General features: G+C 37.6%; 1 protein-coding gene and 1 pseudogene across 1 annotated transcript; one reads left to right on the forward strand and one right to left on the reverse strand.

Moving 5' to 3' along the window:
• Window positions 1-5,298: 5,298 nt before the first annotated feature.
• On the reverse strand, window positions 5,299-6,153 carry LOC145234277 (general transcription factor II-I repeat domain-containing protein 2B-like). Its single transcript, XM_080099022.1, has one exon. The coding sequence runs from the start codon at window positions 6,151-6,153 to the stop codon at window positions 5,299-5,301; it is 855 nt and encodes a 284-aa protein (XP_079955148.1).
• Window positions 6,154-9,674: 3,521 nt separating this feature from the next.
• LOC145232934 (uncharacterized) lies at window positions 9,675-16,807 on the forward strand (annotated as a pseudogene).
• The last annotated feature ends 2,992 nt before the right edge of the window (window positions 16,808-19,799 follow it).

Here is a 19,799-nt window from a genome sequence, read left to right on the forward strand (position 1 = left end):
GATTATTTTATTCATACAACACATTTACATTTAGTTAAACAACTAAAAATTAGCTGCCCAAGCACTGCTCTTTGTCACAAGCATTTCTACTTGAAATATTTCAATGATACAACTTTGCGTGTTAAAGTGTTATGTCAAGGGGAAAACAGGTTAGTTTAAAAAAATAAAAAATAACTAGTTTCAATATCCCACAGAGCAACAAGTGGCTAAAAAAATCAATATCAAGGTATTAAAACATGTTTCCCTCCTGCGATTGGCGTTCCCTGGTCTTCAGGCTTTAAAACAAATATATTGTTCATTATATTAACAATCTGCAATACAAAAATAACCATCAAGTTATTATACTTATAGTGACAAGAAAAATTATGTATATTAATATTTTAAACTATCAGCAGGCTCCAATTTCCAGTTTTGTTGTAAACCTGTTCAAATAGTCAAGTTTTTTTGGAAAATACCATTACAAACAGTTAAATCTGATTATTTACACAAACAAGCTAGCAGCACAACTTGTAAATCTCTTTACCTTTTAACTCAACTGTCTTAACTTTTCAACTCACCTTGTAACGAAAGGTTTTTTTTAAATATGTCGCAGACAACCTTTGCGCAAATGTGGCACAATTATCGGATTTTAAACATTACGGGCCTTTTTTTTCTTCACTTTGCCTTAAGCCTTAAAGCTGTCTAAACTCCACATTCAAACCCGCGCCAAACTGACAACAATCCTCTTGTGACGTAACAATCACAGGCTGTGGTTACCGTTGTTAATGTCCTACTGACTGTAAAAAAGTGCTTACCGCATCTAGTGAATTAAGTTATCTATGCTGTAACAGACATAAATAGTGTTGGTTTCAATCAGTAATTTTCAACCTTTTTCATGTTGCGACCCATTTTAAAAACTTCCTTTTTTTACAATTAGCCTACCAGAAAAACTCTCACCGTAGGCACAAAGAGTAGGTAAGTCCGTTCGGTTTTCATGCACAAAAAGTATCTTGTTACAACACGCTTCACCTACTAGCCTAAAAGTATTTTGACGTTCGTTTGCCCACTAGGTGCTGTGGCACTTGCATTAAAATATCTTCACCACTGGTCTTCGGTATCGAAAACTGAGGCAAAATATTTCGATACCGAGAAATAAAACAAAGGTTTCTGTAAAGTAGCACACCAAAAGTGCTGTAAGCTTGTAATCACTGGCAAAAGCAAAAACTATGATTGGAAGAGTAAATTGTCAGTTTACTTTATAGCCTAGCCTACAATATAAATGCTTCCCAACCTTTCTATCGTCGCGTCCTAATTTTGAACCAGCATAGCAAGTGATACGCCACCCGGTGTTTTAAGTAGAGATGTACCGAATATTCGGTTTGCCGATTTTATTCGACCGAATCGGCCACTTTTGCAAAGAAACCAAATCTTTTACGAACACCTGTTTAAAGCGTTAAACGTGTTCTTACGCTTAGTAGGCTACCAACGAAAATCGCATCAACCATTATATTTTTTAACACAATGACGCTTCCCCACTGCAGACAAAAAATCAGTAATTCATTGTCGGGTTGGCAATCATGCTTGAGGCAATGTTAATTGTTAAACCCCACAGAACTAAAATAAGGACGAAATACAACCATTCTGCACTAACTGCCTGGTAGATAAACTTCTGTTTTCATGTCAAACGTGCAGGATACGACTTTGTACAAAGACGTCATAAATGATTCGGCCGAATTTATTCGGCAAAACCGCCGAATATTCAGTTTCGGACGAATCGAATTTTCGCCGATTTGGTAGCCTACATCACTAGTTTTAAGTAACAAACGTTTTACGCGAAATAAGCGATTTGTGTGCAAAAATCCGGAAAGTGATTGTAGAATCTTTTTTGTTTCACGCGACCTGTAAGCGTCGGATTCTGCACTGTCTGCTTTCAGTTTAAACTCGTCTTTTGTTTCACACCACACAGTTTTAGGGGCATTTAATTTGCCATAAACTTTCTAAAACAATCGAAATCAAATTTGTACACACAGTATAAATAACCAGGGGCGGCTCGTGCGAGGGGGCTGCGGAGCTGCAGCACCCCCAGTATTTTTACTTGACATTCCTATTCCTAGTTGTTATACAAAACAATCTTTACATATAGTTTTTATGTTTGATCAGTGTATACTAAGAATAACTTTTATGGCATTAATCGGCATTTTATTAAAATAAAATTAATAAAAATTTTGTATTATTTTAAAAAAAAAATTTGAAAAAATAATAATATGTTATCTATGGCGGAGCTGCAGCTCCAGTTTCGTGACGTTTCATGACGTTTTCAGTTGTGCGCATGCGCACTTGGAAAAGCTACATGCCGGGCGAAATAGGCGAGAGGGGGCTGTGGCTCGCGCAGCCCCTCGCGTGACGTAGCGCTAGTTGTGTTGTCTGCTTCGCATCAGTGAGCTCCAAAGCCAAACCCGTGTACTGTGTTTTTAAGTTCGACAGTAAGTGCAGTTAAAGAATTACTTTGCTATCATTAAATTTGTTGTTTGACTGTTAGTCGTGACTTTTTAAGATGACTGTAAGTGGGTTTCAGGTTTTACAGTTATCATTGAATTAAATAAGTGTATCTAATCTAACACCTTGAAAAAGAAAAAAAAGGTCATCTAACAACTTCAAAAGTCACAATTAACCTTTATAATAAATAACTGAATTTAAAAGAGTTATGAAAGTATGGGACAAAACATCTGCTACTCCAATGTCATGCAGGAATAAGCAACAACAAGAAATACTTAGTTTTAGTTCCTAATGCTACCAAACAATAATTAAATTTGTGACTGTGAAGTTAAATGCCTTACTGAAATTCAGGCAATATCAAATGCAGAACTAACAACTGCAAGCAACAGGAATTTTGAAATGAAGACAAAAAAGAGTGAAGACAATTTAAAGTGTGGATTTCTTAACACACCATATGGACAGTATTTGGCAAATACAAATACTATTTGCAACCAAGTGCAATCATGTGTATTGATATAATGGACATGTACTGTTTGTCTAAACAGTAGCTGCTAAATTGCTTCACAGGAAGTGTTGCTTAAGAATGATTATTCTACAGACAAGATAGTAGTGACACCAAGCACATCCTATTGTTGACAAAGAACAGCTAGCTACTCAAAATGTTTCTGTAGATCTGATGTTCATGATTACTTTGAAAATAATTAATCTAGAGATGATGTTTTGACAAGTTAAACTACTAGGATGAAAAATCCTTTTTTGCTGTTTCCATGATTCCTTCAAAGGCAAAACAGTTCTTTTCAACACTGACAAAGATGCCAGTTTTGCTGAGGAACACCAATATATCCAAAAGACTTGCAGTGCTAGTACTAAATAGAAAAACATTTTCTTAGTTATCATTTGGGATTAAGGAAGAAGCTATCAATTATCATGCCCTAACTATAACCTCATGATTCATTTTGGTTGGAAAAAGGAAGCACAAGATTTAATAGTATGGTTTAAATTTAAGTGGGAGTGTTGTAAATTTTAAAGCTTGAAGGCGGTTTGAACTTGAAGGAGGAATTACAAGCTATTTGTCAGCAAGCAGCAATTATTGCAGTTAAGAAACTAAAATACAATTAATAGTCTGTACGCAAAAATTCAAGAAAGATGTTTAAATGAACAAGTTCTGAAACCAATGTAATGTGGTTGTTAAATTTGTTAGTTATGATACCAATAAAAAGCTGTATGGCTAGTTTTTTTTGTGTGACAATAATCTGTGAAGTGTCATAGAATATGTTGAAAACGCTGACTGTGACTAAATTTACTCAAATGAAACATGAAAATTTTTGTTGTCGAACTGAAATTCCTGTTGTGTTTTACCGTATTTACAACCGCTTCGTTTCGAAGCTGTGCCACGTATGTTTTTGTTTTTCACATTATGACTGAACGTTATTGTGTTTAGCCCGTCGCTGTGCAAGTAAACAAAATACACAAATGATGCCGTCTGCTGTTTACACTCGTGTACATTATTGCGTCACAATAAAATTGCGTCACAATGGGTTATTGTGTTTAGCCCGTCGCTGTGCAAGTTATTGTGTTTAGCCCGTCGCTGTGCAAGTAAACAAAATACACAAATGATGCCGTCTGCTGTTTACACTCGTGTACATTATTGCGTCACAATAAAATTGCGTCACAATGGGCAGCACCCCCACAAATTTTAGGCACGAGCCGCCACTGTAAATAACAACGAGTTTGCAAAATTAACAACACTCACCAACTGGTTTTTGTACAGGTCCAAAAGCAATATTTCTATTTAACAAATTTGTACAAGTAGTTTAACTGCAGTAGGCTACACCAGGGGTCCGCAAGTAGTGGGTCGCGACCCAAATTTGGGTCGCGAGACCTTCTAGTATGGGTCGCGAAATCTTTTAAATTTCCCATGAATATAAGCATCGTATCTACAGTTTTAATGAATTTCGGCTTTTTTCAACCTTTTAATCATTATTGCATTGTTACATATGACTACGTAATTGTTAGAACAAATACCTTCGTTTACCTACGATTTTATGTGAAAATAGCAACTGACAACAGCATAATATCAGTCTTTATATTGATATTTAGTTGCTTTGTATTTTTCACAAACTTGATGTGTCGCGAGAATTTATAGCAATTTTGCAAAATGCTTGGATCGCGAGAATTTAGAGCAATTTTGTTTTAGATACCATCGCATCGTGAAAACAACAGCGCGGATAAAGCAAGCAGCAAGATAGAAGTGTTCATGTTTACTAAAATGCAATGCTTCCATGTAATGGCAACAATGAGGGCTGGTCTTTTATATTTAAAGCTACTTTTAAGGCTGTATGGCTAAAGAGACCTATAATCACCATCACTTACCATATTTTAAATGACATAAATATCTGAAATCAACATACTGCTTAAACTTCCAAAATGTTTACAGTAATCAGCAGTATAATCTTACACTGCAAAAAAATTAGTTAGCTATGAAGTCAAAAAATAAAAAAGGCTGAATTCAAGCCAAAAATGGTTTGGAATGGCCCATTTCAAAAATCTTTTTAAACATGGCTTATATCAATCCAGTATCGGCTTGTAATGAGCCATGTTTCTACTTTCACACTGAAAGTTTGTTAGCTGAAAATTAAAAATGGTTTCGGCATTTCCAGTCAAAAAATAAGGGAAAAATGAGTCAGTACAGTTAAAGGTTGGTCCTTATGGCTCAATAGTGAGCCATTATTTTTTGCAGTGTACTATCAATTCTGTAATGAGTTGACATCTTTTGTTGTTAACAACCTTTGGATTATACAAATACCCAGTTCAAATGCTGTGTTATTTTCTTGTCGCCATGCGGAGGCAGTCGTGCAAAGCATTGTTTCCAAGTTTGTTTCTGTTTTTGCTTTTTACATCGTTCATTACAGAAAAAGCACATTCACAAATGTAAGCGCTTCCAAACATTGAGTATAATTTTACGGCACTATCTTTGAGAATTGGAAACCTCTCGTTAGAAACATACTTCCAGAAGTTTTCTGGATTTTTCATTTTCTTTGAAAGTAAAAAAGGATCATTCTGAAGTTCACATAATTCCAGTTGCATCTCCTGTGGCTGTGTATTAATACTCACTTGCATGGGATTGTTGAAAAGGGCAAGTGGACTTTTTAACTTCTGAAAATCCGCAAATCTGCAGCGAAATTCATCGGACAGTGAAGTCATGTTATTTACAAATTGCGTGAAATCAGCGTCCGGATATTTTTCCTTGATCACACGGCAGAAAGTAAAATGGGTAAGATCGCTTTTTTGCAAGCCGTCCGTGAACAAAACTAACTTTGAACGAAAACCTTCCACATGTCCCATCAAATGTGAAATGCTTTGCTCTTTTCCCTGCAAACTCAAGTTTAACACGTTCAGGTAATTTGTCATGTCTGCTAAAAACGCTAAACCACTTAGAAACTTAGTGCTTCGCAACTGTGCTTGAAAAGTTTCCGTGCTGTCCGAAAGTTGTTCTTCGAAAAATGAAAGAATTTTTTTGCGTAGTTCAAAGAAGTGTTTAAGCACCTTACCTGCACTCAACCATCTAATGCTTGTATACAAAGGCAAGTCACTAAATTCAGCATCCAGTTCTTGTAAAAATGACATGAATTTTCGATGTCGTTGGGCTTTATATCCACCCCTTATTAAATTAACCATATTAATAACACTTTGCATGACATACAAAATATACTCATAAAGAGTGGCAGACGATCAGCGTCAGTGTAAAGTTTTATTTGCAACAGAAATATTAATTTCGCCTATAAAGGCATCGTCGGTTTCTGTCTAAAAAAGAAAAGAAACGATAAAAACACATAAAAGTTAAAACGTTAAAATACTAAAACAACTAACAGCTGCGAAACCAGACAATGGCGAAAAAACTATGGAGAACGACTGTACAGAGGCTGATTCTTGTAGTCTGTTATGACATCACACTTAACTTTGCATGACATTTATCATTTTTAGTACTTTGCCACAAAGAGCCTCCTGGTGAATTATGCAGTGCAGTGTTATGCAGTTTATTCCATTTTCCTTCAGCAATCCAACAAGACCAATTCTACTTCCCACCATTGCCTTTGAGCCATCCGTTACAACACACGAACATTTTTCAAATCCTCCTTACTCGGAAACAACTGAGCTTAAAGCCCCGTATATGTCTGAACCCTTTGTACCACCTACTAATGGCTGGATTTTAAGCAATTCTCCATAAACAGTAAAATTCTGGTCAACTAGTCGAGCAAAAATCATCTGTTACATCAGTGCTCTCATCCAAAGCAAGTGAAAAATAGCTACACTTGCTCATTAACATCTTTAGTTTACAAGAAACATGTTCACTTATATCAGCAGTTCTCCTTGCTATTGACTGATGGGATAAAGATACTGTTTTAAATTTTTCTGCTACTTTTTCTTCACCAAAGACCTCGGCCATCTTTATCGTACATTCTTTTATTAATTCCCCTTCACGAAATGACTTTCTTCCTTTCGCAAGAACGAGCGCAACTTCATAAGACGCAGCAAGGCTTATCCTTTGGCTTCCCACAAAATTAAACATAACATTGACTTGTTTCTCCTGTTAACTTTTAAGATTCTGCATGACATCCTTTCTTTCATTTCCTTGTATTTTTTAAATTTGTGTTCGTGAAGTGTCTCATAATGGCGCTTTATGTTGTATTCCTTTGCTGCTGAAACTGTCTTCTGGTACACTAAACAGAGTGGCTTTCCGTCGTTTTCGACGAAAAGATAATTTTCTTCCCACCTCTTCAAAAATGCTCTATCTGCCGCTTTTGTTTGCTTTCGGCTACTCATATTTATAGTCCGTACGCTAACTCTTGCAGAGAACAAGCGTTTAGTTTCTACTCTTTGCAGGAAAATGTCCTACTAATTTGTTGACGCAGAAACTCTTTATTGTACATAACAATGCCTTGTCATGCGTTACAATCGAGTTTTTACAGTTTATTTGTGTCGTTTGTTACCTACATTTTCGGAAAGTAAAAACAGAAATTAGCATTTTCATTAAAACATCCGATTCAACATCCGATCCGAGTTGCACAAGAAAATTATCTCTTATTGGCCCGCGGGCCCGCAGTTGGACCACGCTGGTATAATATATCACTTCTTTACCTCAGTAATTTTAAAATGCAAGCAAGCAGGCGGCCGTTGGTGAAATAAAGATCTGTGATGCGGCCGTCATAGCGAAAGGTTGTGCACGCCTGGGCTTTATCCATCAAGGGGTCGCGTAGAAATTTCTGTTTTAAAATGGGGTGGCAAAGCAAGAAAGTTTGAGTAGCCCTGCACTAACACATGTGAATTTTAGAATGACACGTTGACTACAAGGTAAACCCAGCGCATTACAACCGTTTATAACGTCACACACAACATTGTGTTGAAACTACAATCGCATAGTAAACGTTGTAAAACAGAGATATTAGTGATACTCGTGGACAATGTGTAAAAATATTTTCGATAAATGTCACTTTTGGGATACTGGGACGAAAATTTGACTTTGTGAAATAGGACGTCGAAGGAAACTGTGGCAAATTTTACTCTCAAAATCAGTCTATAGCAGTGGTTCTTAACCTTTTTATAACGGCCGAACCCTTACGATATTCTTCAGCCTTTGGTCGAACCCCAAATATACATCCTAGGTTTTTAACCCATTTTGTTTGGTGGATCATAATTAGTTTTTGTTCAAACGCAGTTACTGTTTGTCATTTTGTTAAATTCTGACATAATAATACAAGCAACTTGTTTCATGGTTGCTTAAATTCGGCAGTTTTCTTTTTTACCAAAATAAAGCATTGTATTTTTTTACCATCTGTACACAAACATAAAAAAGATGTATAACTTATTACAAGTAATAAGTTTTTGTTGCCAACAAAAATTCGTTGTTTTTCTGCTTACGAACAACGTTAACAATAATGCTCTTTGTTACGTCAAAAAAAGAAAATAAAACCTTTGTGCAGGAATGCACAACTATTTTGCTAGGACGGCCGCATCGCAGATTCTTATTTCACCAACGGCCGCCATTTACCTGCTTATTTTTTTAATACTTGGTTTATATCATGTATTTAGCATCTAATAGCGCCCAAAAAGACCAGATTAATTTCTAGCTCGGTGCACAGATTGAGCTGCACAGCGCGGAGATCAGTCTTGAGTGTTTATGATGTCATAATCTATATTGTCTATATTGCTTGTGGTAGCTGTTTTGTTCGCATTGTTTTCACACAATAGGCGTACAAAAAGTCTGAAGCATATGGATACTAGGCTGGTAGTACTCTTTTTAGTACCTTAAAAACTGTTTAGTGCAGTTTAAAACACCCCTGCCTAAGTTTAACCTTCTAGTGTTTTGATATTGAGCAAATACAAATTGCCGTTTTAACTATAGACCCTGAAGTTTGACAAAAACGAGTATTTGTATTGTACTCCAATAAGACCTTCGTCGAGCCCCTGATACGGCGTTGCCGAACCCCGGTTAAGAACCACTGGTCTATAGGTAAACGAGGAAAAACTGTTTCAATTCACGCAAAAAGCACTGAGTAGGCAATGACCTATGTTTGAATGACGTCAAAGAAAATGTAACTTGCTGTTTGACCCATTTTAAGCAGATAGCCATGCCGTTGAAAAAGACATGCTGTAGCGAAGCAACAATAATGTCACAGTCAGACTGTTTCGCTCGATCAGTGTGTAAAGTTAGAAACATGGGCGTTTGAGGCGCCATTAGATGCAATATAAGCTTATGTGATATAACCCAATTTCTTCACACCAGTAATTTTGAAACAAAAGCAAGCAGACAATTCGCGGCCGTTGGTAAAATAACGATCTGCGATGCGACCGTTGTGCACCACTTGTATGCAAATTGTGGCCGAATGTACAAAAATCTTCAGTGTATAACAATGCTCCTTTTACTTCATTTACAAGCAATGAACGAAAGCAATTGTTCGCGCACAATCTTTATGTTTTGATTTCGATTCTGCTGTAACGAATTCACTTACATTAATTTAAACGCGATAATCTTGGAAATTCTGGTTGAAAGCACGTTGTTAAAGAAAAAAGTTCTGAATAAAGGAGTAACCCAGCAGACACATGTATGTCATATAGACGTCGACTTGTGGTCACGACCAGTGGTCGCAAATTGGTACATTTTATTTAAATAGCTTTTTTCCTTAAGTTAAGCTTTAGTTAAAATTATTATTCAGCATTAAATAAGGTTGCACTTGTGGAGTATCGTGTATTGAAGTTATACATAAGCGCGTATAATATCGTACGAGTGACCGTGATTGCATGAACGTTTTATTTCGTCATCGTCACCTTTTCCGTTCTCGACCTCAATTGTCAGTTATCGCTGTTTAACACCTTAAGCACGATTGTACAGTTGCGTCATCATCACCTTTGCCACAATATATTCACATGTGTTGTAACTCTCACTCTTAATGTAAATATCTTTTAATCTCTCTTAACTCAATAAACTAAGTTTGAGGTTAAACGCCGTCTTTCTCATTGGACTAAGCTCAGACCAGCAGTAGCTCAGATAGGCAAGCGAAAGATACTTCTGTAGTAATAACAGTAGCCTACGACGTCAACCCGGCCAGCCCCTACATAAATTGACGAACTCGACGTGATTTTGACGGACCCAATACTCAATTACGGTGAGGAATTATTTTGTTGTTTACTATTTGCAATGATTTGTACTTAATTATGTCCTACATGCATAATCTTCTGCCTTTTGGTAAATCCAAAAAGACAAAACTTACTTCTACTACCATCATAAGAAGCACTGAGCTGCCCTCTTACAGTGGTACAGGACAATTACCCAAGGATTCTCGTCATCCTGGGCCGTTTCAAACAAACAATCGTCAAGACCAGGGGTCACCAAACTTTTTTCACTGCGGGCCGGATGAGTGCTAATTATGATTAGCGCGGGCCGCATGGTTTACATGCCCCAGCGCCGTCTTTCCAAACGTAGCCCGTGAGGCGATTTTTTAGGTGCGTCAAGTCAAGATATGGTCTTTCTACAATTCCATTCATGCGACTGTTAAACTGTATAATTAGTCTCATCTTACTAGCATTGCTTGTATATTACGCCACAAGTGACAAAAGAAGGCAATTGTTTGCTCACAATTAACACTTGTAGTCTTGTCTGTGATGTAACAAACTGGCTTGGAATCAATCCTGGGCGTTAAATCTTATGAAACTCGGTAATGTTAATTCTGAATATCCCCACAGAAAAACTTTTGTAAGGAGGAGATTAACTTTTAATGTTACAAAGTTATTAATACAATTTGGCAACCTAAAAAATGTGGTCGCGGGCCGCATGAAATGACCTCGCGGGCCGTAGTTTGGTGACCCCTGGTCAAGACGATTGTGACAGTGGGTATAGTTCACGGCGAACTGTTCACCCATCAGTCAACCGTCCGATATCAGGGTGGTTTACCCGGATTTGTCTGCCAATCAGCAAACCGGGGTCGCAACTGCCATGTTACCACCTAACAGAGGAATGCTGCTGGCTAAATTAAACATCCCTAAGTTCTGGGCCGAACGGTGTGCTGTATGGTTGCCACCGTCGAAACGAAGCTAACCAGATTTACAGCGATCAGGAAAAATTCGCTGCAATCATACCTAGATTGGGAGAGGATCAAATTGCGAAAATCGGTCATCTTATTTTGAACCGAACTTCCGATCGTCCCTATTCTCACTTAAAGCAGGATTTGCTTAAGTTTTATGAGACAAGTGAAACAATGCGCCTAAACCAGTTGTTAAGCGCTGGCGAACCTTACAATAAGAAACCCAGCGAACTGCTTAACGAAATGAAATTGCTGGTTATGGAGATTTAGGCCCATCTGCTGTGACCTTATTAAAAAAACTGTTTTTAGGTCGACTGCCAAAGGAGGTCAGACTTGTTCTATCGGCAAGTATACATCAGGATTTAGACAGTCTTGCAGAAATTGCCATCTCGGTAATGATGCTAAACTCTCCACATTTGTTTGTGCAGTCGCAAACTCCTGTTTCCACTTCTCGAGGAACTGCGAAACAGCCGCAACACACGATATCGAGGTTGATCGATCATCAACCACTGCACCTACTCCTCCGTCACCAACCATCAAAACCCGAACCGGTCGAGTTGTCAGGCGACCACTCAGATTCAGAGATTAAACATCATGATTTATTTCAGTTTAATCATATTTCTTTCCATCAGGACAACTACTCACAGCTCTACACACAAGTTCAAACTATGTCACGACACACTTTCCAAGTGGGAATATTTCATTCCCAAACCCATGCCTTGTAAGAAGAACTACAAACACCCTTTAAAAGACAAATGCACTGTAGACGTGTTTAACCCTTCCAAAGGAGAAATTAAACTAAATGTTGCCATGTGTCAGATATACACCACTTGCTACGAGTCGCATTACTATTTCTTCGGTGGAAAATTTCACACACAAAATACAATTGCCGCTTCCGCTCCTATACTCCTGGCACTTGTGAAGAATGGAAACGCACCTTACCTCCACCACCAACCGGCAGATTGTTGCAAAAAAGCGATATATTGTATTCTACTAACAACCAAATAAAAATAGAATACAAGTGGCCAACTAACAACGTGGGATTAGTAAACAACGCTATAGCCTACTGACCAAGTCGACCATTTATTATCATCAAATCAACAAAAAGCTTGGCAGCGCTTTGGGGATTATGTCAAACAGCAACGTCCACCAAGGTTTTTGCAGTGTGTTCGTACTTTCGTTTGGTCAGTTCCTAAAAACGTCGACTGTGTCATTACATATCCCATAGGCACCTACGTGATGTTTCAGCGTCACGGCGATTCCGTGAATCAACCTCGACGCCTCGAAATACCCGATCTTGATCTCAGCATTCACCACACTTTTGAATGTCCCAAGGAGGTTGCATCTTGTTGCAATGTCCCAAGGAGGTTGCATCTTGTTGCAATGTCCCAAGGAGGTTGCATCTTGTTGCAATGTCCCAAGGAGGTTGCATCCCCGGACGCTTTTTGTGCTGGGGATATTATCATTGCACCTAAAAACTGTACTATCAACACAATGAGGAATCGGCTGGACAAAATGCAACGTTCGCAGAAAGACGCGGTTCAAGGTCTAATCATGAACGAAGTCACTGATGCTTTGATAACCAGCATCACAAACATGACGAACGACGAGCACTGCGTAGAGTGCCAAATTCAGTCTCTACTATCAACGGTCTACTCTCTGCTGTCCCGTCAATATCCTGGCGAAATCATTAGCCAAGTACTTGGAGGACACCGAGCAGCAATCACAACATCCGACCTAATGACCGAGATCACCTGCAAAGAAATCAATGGAACAATTCTACACAGTCTTCGCCACGGTGAACTTTTCGCTACAAGGCCACTAATCGAATACATCGACTCAATCGGAACAAGAATAGTCGGCCAACTATACCGCGATGGCTTTGTTTATCAAAACGTCAAATTTCTTGAGACTTATCTACGGGGACGAATACTGTCATTCCGAATTGATGAATAATTCATTGTATTCGACAATTATACACTAACGCAGTGCTCTTCAACCGGTGTGCACGGTGCACCGGGTGCACCAAAATATGCATGAGGTGCACCAGTACGAAAAGGTGTACAAGGGTGCATCACAAACTTTTAATGCACCATTAATATTTGACTTTCAAGATATTAGAAAAAAGATAGGTTTCAACTTATGTATAACTCAAGTAAACTTTTTGAATGGTTTATGCCCGTGTCTAGTTTGATAGTGGCTGTGTTACATTCGGGTTATGTTAGGTTAGGGTATCGAGTGTTGGTGTTTCATAGAAAATTCGCGAACATATGCTTGGAGTTAATTGACAAGTTGATATGCATAACGATTTTTCATTTTGCTTTTTATCTCAGTTTACCTTTTAAGTAAACAGGGTTTGTCACAACAACTTTAAGGGTTCACCACACCAAAAAAGGTTGAAGAGCACTGCACTAACGCACGTGGACTCGAACGTCCACGAAATTCAGGGGCGGCTCGTGCTAGGGTGCTGCGGAGCTGCAGCACCCCCTAGATATTTTTACTTAATACACCTACCATAATATTACAAATAACCTTCATTATTTTAATTTTTGTATCCCTTAACAATATATAATAAGCATAATTTCCGCCCTATTCACCTTTTTTTTTCATTAAAAATTTTTTTTTTAATTCAATAATGTATATCTATGCTTGAACTGCAGCTCCAGTTTTCTGACGTTTTGCGGTTCTGCGCATGCGCACTTTGAAAAGCTACATGCTGGGCGAAATTGGAGCCAGGCTGCTGCGGCTCGCGCAGCTCCACCAATCACGTAGCGTGTGAACCGGGCAACCGGAAGTAGTTGTGTTGTCTGTTCCGCGTTTATTGTGTGCCAAAGCAAATCACTTGTACCATTAAGTTCGACAATGAGTACAGTAGGACAGGTATTCTTTTTTAATCATTTTTACAGTTATTGATTGAAAGGTTAATCATGGCTTTTCAAGATTCTCATTCGGTGACTGTAAGTGAGCTTCAGCAACTTAAGTTTTCGCAGTTATCAAGTTCTGAAAAGGTAAGTATAAAGAAAAAAGGGCGTCCAACGCCTGATATTCAACTTTGTCAGCCAGGAATGAGCCACAACAAGAAATATATACACAGTTTTAATTCTGAATGGTTTTAAAAGAAAAAATGGCTTTGTGGTTGTGAAGTTAAAAATGCACTGTCCTGTTTTCCATGTTTGCTGTTTGGAGGTGATGAAAAATGCTGGACAAAAGATGGTTTTACGAATGTAGCCAAAATAGGTGAGAAAGCAGAAAAAACATGAGAAGTCAAAGAAGCATGTGGACAATGATGTTTCACTTTCACGAACTGTAAGTATTAAGGAAAAACTTAGTGAGGCGTATAGACTTTCAATTATTGAACACAACAAAACAGTGAAAAAAAATCGTGAAATTTTGTCCAAAATAATAGACTGCATTTTGTTCTGTGGAAACTTTGAAACTCCCTTACGTGGACATGATGAAAAAGATGATGCTCTTAATCCAGGGGTATTTGAAGGATTAGTTAATTTTGCATCTAAGTTAGATCCAGAGTTAAAAAAACACTTAGAAACAAGTACAGTTTTCAAAGGGGTTTCTAAAACAATTCAAAATGAAATACTTGACTGCCAAATTTACCGTGATGAGATAAGGGCCGAAATTGGAAGAGCTTCTTTTGTCGCTGTTATGGCTGATGATACAACCGATGTTTCGGAAACTACACAAATGGTCCTTGTTCTGTGGTACCTTTTGGATGGAGAAATATACGAGCGCTTTTGGGTTTTTTTTACTCCAGAAAATCAAGCAGCTGATGGCATATCAAATCGTATTTTAGAACAATTGGACATAATCCTTCAAGGAAATGGACAAAAATTAATAGCTCAGACATATAATGGTGCAAATGTGATGAGAGGCAGAAAATCAGGAGTTCAGAAAAAAGTAAAAGCAGTGTATAGTAATGCACATTTTAATCACTGTTATGCACATCAACTCAATTTGATCATGAAAAATGCAGCAAGTATTAGTCGAAATGCAAGAATATTTTTTTCTAACGCTTTGGCTATTCATTTTTTTCTCAAGATCACCACAACGTGTTTCCATTTTAAAAAAACATATGGATGCCACAATTCCACGTCCATCTGCTACAAGGTGGAACTTCAATATTCGGACCATAATCAGAGTTTATGAAAACCTGTCACCTTTAAAAAAATGCCTCACTAAAATTCAGGCAACATCAAATGCAGATCAAACAATTGCAGGAGCAACAGGAATTTGCAACCAATTTTAACAGAAGTACAAACAACCGATAAATTATTCGAATCAAAAAATGTAGATAAAATGAAACTGTTGGATGACTTGCTGATGCTTCTTAAGTCAGTTTTCACTAAATTAGTCCTGCCCTCTTGCAGGGCTGATCCTCTTACTTGTACAATTGAAGATTATTTACATCCAAAACCTTATTTCGGATATCAATTTGAGTCAAAAATTGCTGAAATCAAATCTAAGAAGCTTTTGTCCCAAACTGAAGAGAGCAATATGAGGCAACGGTGCCAAAATTTTCTTATTATTTTATACAAGCAATTAAAACAGAGACTTCCAGAAAACTTGACTGTTTCAAAGAATGTGTCTTTGTTTTCAGTACATAATATTCTACAGCCAGTTAAAGATTTAGGAAAATACTGTAAAGTCATGGAATGCTTGGGTATACCCAACAACATCATTGGAACAGCTGAAAGTCAACTACAAAACATCAATCTGGTAAAGTGCACTAATAACACAGAAACAGAAAAGTTTTGGTCAGAAGTAACAGATTTCAAAAACGCCTCAGGAGAAAGTTCATTTTCAGAACTTTTGGAGTGTGCTAAGCAAGCTATGATACTACCACATTCAAATGCTGATGTGAAAAGAATTTTTAGTGCCATGAATTGTGTAAAATCTAGAAGGGTGGCTTAGCACATATTGCCCTTGCATATACACTATAACCTATTTTAAAACATAAATATATTTCCTATGCTTATTTTGTATTGGGTCCCATATTAGCCATCGTCTTTTATAACTTTAGTCGTTTCTGCAGGCAAAAACTCATGGGTCCCCACACATGCAAAGTTGAAAATAATGCAATTCAAGAGATAACCATGAGAAAGTCGGGTGTTGTAAGGTAAAACACAGTGACTGGCACTGGGCTTAAATAATAATACTATGTAGAATACAAACTATAAAATTAGATTCACTCCAGATATTGTTTGAAGTATGTCCTATTTAACGTTTTAAAAAACTGACCCATTTTAGGGGGCTAGTAGCGCAACTAATTGGGTTCGACACACAAACTAAAAAATATGTAAAAACCACAATGACTCAATCAATAGTACTGCAAAATTTCAGCCCAATCCGCCAATGTTTAAAATTTCGACAACTAGAGGTGTTTTGAGCAACAACCGTTACTGTTTCTGACGTCATAGGGCTGTTAACAAGCCCCTAACTGCCATGGCGCAAAAACGACCACCAAGCAACCCACCAACGAGCAACATACAACTGGTTGCCCTTGTAACACCATTGCTCCAAAGAAATCTTTCGTTTGTGGTGCCCAGTAACATACAAATACGTTTTACACTTTAGGGCAGGGGTGGCCAAACTTTTTTACCAGAGGGCCAAATTTGCAACTGTCTTGCCACTGGAGGGCCGGATTAAATTAGATTTACGTAAAATTTGTCGTAACTGGTTGCCATCTTTATTAAAATATATATTATTGTAGTAGAATAACAATAAATAACACCATCTTGTTTACACTTGTATTTAATAAAAGGTTTGTATGTAAATGAGATAAATGCAACTGTCCACAATTTTGAAGAAGCCTTTTAAAGTCTGGAGTAAAAAAAACCAGGCAAGGCGTTTGGCGGGCCGGATGAAACAGGACTGGGGGCCGTAGTTTGGCCACCACTGCTTTAGGGGCTTGTGGGGTAAATGTTAGGACTACAGGGTTGAACACAACAATCGACACCTATAAATGGCATACTATACAAGAAATCCAAATTTCAGCCAATTCTTACACAGTTTAAAAACTCACCCATTTTAGGGGGCTAGCGGAGTAAATACTGGGGTTATCAACAAAAACAAAGTGGGATGCACATCTACATGAATATATCTACCATCTGTGTAAATTTCAGCCAAATCCATCAAACATTTGATGGAAAAACGAGTCGGACAAACTTTGGGTAAACACACCCATTTTAGGGGGCGAGCGGGGTAAATACTGGGGTTATCAACAAAAACAAAGTGGGATGCATATCTACATAACTATATCTACCATCTGTGTAAATTTCAGCCAAAATCCATCAAACATTTGATGGAAAAACGAGTCGGACAAACTTTGGGGGAAAAATACCCATTTTAGGGGGCTAGCGGGGTAAATACTGGGGTTATCAACAAAAACAAAGTGGGATGCACATCTACATAACTATATCTACCATCTGTGTAAATTTCAGCCAAATCCATCAAACATTTAATGGAAAAACGAGTCGGACAAACTTTGGGAAGAAAAACAAACAAAACAATTCGAGTAAAATCAATATGTGTCCCCTTCAGGGAAGGGGACCCATAATAAACTTAGAAACAGCATGAAAAAAGATTTACTGAACGGAATACTGGTTATAAGATTTGGGTTAATTAGAAAAAGACAGTGCTACATGTCCTACAAGCTTCCAGATTCTGTTATAAAGGCCATAGGGACAGTAGAAACTTATAGAAATTCTACTCAGACAACCACCAAACCAACATCAATTGCAACAGAAAGTGAAGATGAGGAAGAAATAGGCTTTTTTGACATTTGATAAAAGGCAGTTGATTTTTAAAAACTTTAAATGTGTTATTGTTCAGCTAATATGTTATTAAATTAAATTTTTTTAGTTCTGTTGACTATTAAGTTATAATCGGAGGATAGTGATATTTTTGCGAGAATACAAAACAAGTTGGCAGGTTCTGACTTGATGATTATGTGAATGCAGTATTATTACGTAATACAAGGCAATAATTAGCATTTTGTGAAAACAATTAAGTCTTCGAAAATTAAAGATCCACCCCAGATGTAGTTACTAGTTTACATACTTTAACAAACAATGAAGCGAAGGAATGTGGTGCCCAGTTCTTTTGTTTTTTATTTGTTAAATTAGTCTATGGCCTAAAATGAGTTGGGAGCCATTCCCTTAGACGACCCAAGGCAAATTGTGCGGCATCGACGCGGCATAAAAAGTTCCGCGGCAGTGTTCAAAATTACACGGCTGCCATGAGCGGCGCGGTTAACACCACTACTGGTTACCCTTCGTCTATATAATGTCATTTTTAGTGTCACAACCAGATTTTGAGCACATTGTTCTGTCAGAGTCGATGTTTCTTAATCGGGACTAAATTTTAATCTGCTCCTTTACACTGAGCGTAGCGTAGCGAAGTTGGGCGAAGTTGAGCGAACCTTTCGCTACAATGGATTTCAATGGGACTGTTTACACTGAGCGCAGCCTTCGCCCGAATGACATCCTGTCAAGATATGGCAAAGAAAAATCCGGAAACTTTCTTTTTGCATCTTGGTGATTCAAACATTTTATTACTGTACAGTAATCAGATACATATGTACACGTAATATGACGTCACAATGTCAATTAATTCAAACTGTAGTGAAATATATATGATTTAAGTTATTTATTGACAAATAAACATTAAATGGTTTGTATTCCTTTGCCAAAATGTTTTTGTGTGTAAGAGTTTCCCCGAAGAAGTTGCACGTTCGCCCAACTTCGCTTCGCTACGCTACGTCCAGTGTAAACACCCTGTTCGCTCAACTTCGCCCAACTCACCCGATCCGTCTGGAAGTCCCCGATTAAGATCGGCTGTGTTACGCAGAATAATGCGTTTCTTATCGGGCGGGATTAGAATCTTTAGAACCTGTGTTATAACACAGCCCGATTGCGGACGGTTTTATCGGTAATGGCAGTGGAGCATTAAATTTGTTTTTTATTGGCAAATATTATTTTTGCTGTGATAATAATCGCAGGTAAATTGGGTTTTATATCAAAATGGCAGTTAATTGTTAAATAGCAAGACAAAAACAAATGCATTCTAAGCTGTGAAATGAATATGTTAAACACTAAAATGAGCCAAGAATCAATATTGAAGTACCTGATTGGCATCAAGGTTCTGGCAATGAAGCAATGCAAAGAGACCTTTCAGTGAGAAGAATTTCCAGTTCTTACCTTTATATGAAGCAAAGTGAGGACCAGCACACTGTCATATGAGGGACTTGTAGATTGGATTTGAATTGAAATGATTCACAGTAAGTGGCTGCCTTGTTACTGCCTTTCTAAACTCAACTCTTTCTGTATTTCTGGCTGATGTTATTTTGAATTTTAGCACAGTTAAAACCCCCAAAATTGAATATTAACTCTGTTTTATAACACTTGACTGCTTATTGGTGACTAAACTCAAGCCTCTTTTGTTTAACCCATAATTGTCAAGTCAAATGAGCATACACTTTATCTTTATTTTTTTATTGCAGTTCACCATCTGAAAAAATGCTTAAAGCTTGAAAAAATCAACAGGAACATTCCATATCAAAAAAATTGAAGAAAGTCTTTCATTGCGGAAGAATTTTGTCAACAAAAACAGCTCTCTCTTAAAGTGTCAGCAAAATCATTGATGTATACAACCTGTTACTTGCCTCACAGGAGAAAATTGTATGTCGAGATATGCACCACATACTTTAGTTTTACATGAATCAAATCGGAA

The sequence above is a fragment of the Phallusia mammillata genome, chromosome 6, assembly GCF_965637545.1.
Source record: "Phallusia mammillata chromosome 6, kaPhaMamm4.hap1.1, whole genome shotgun sequence".
Classification (NCBI taxonomy): Eukaryota; Metazoa; Chordata; class Ascidiacea; order Phlebobranchia; family Ascidiidae; genus Phallusia; species Phallusia mammillata.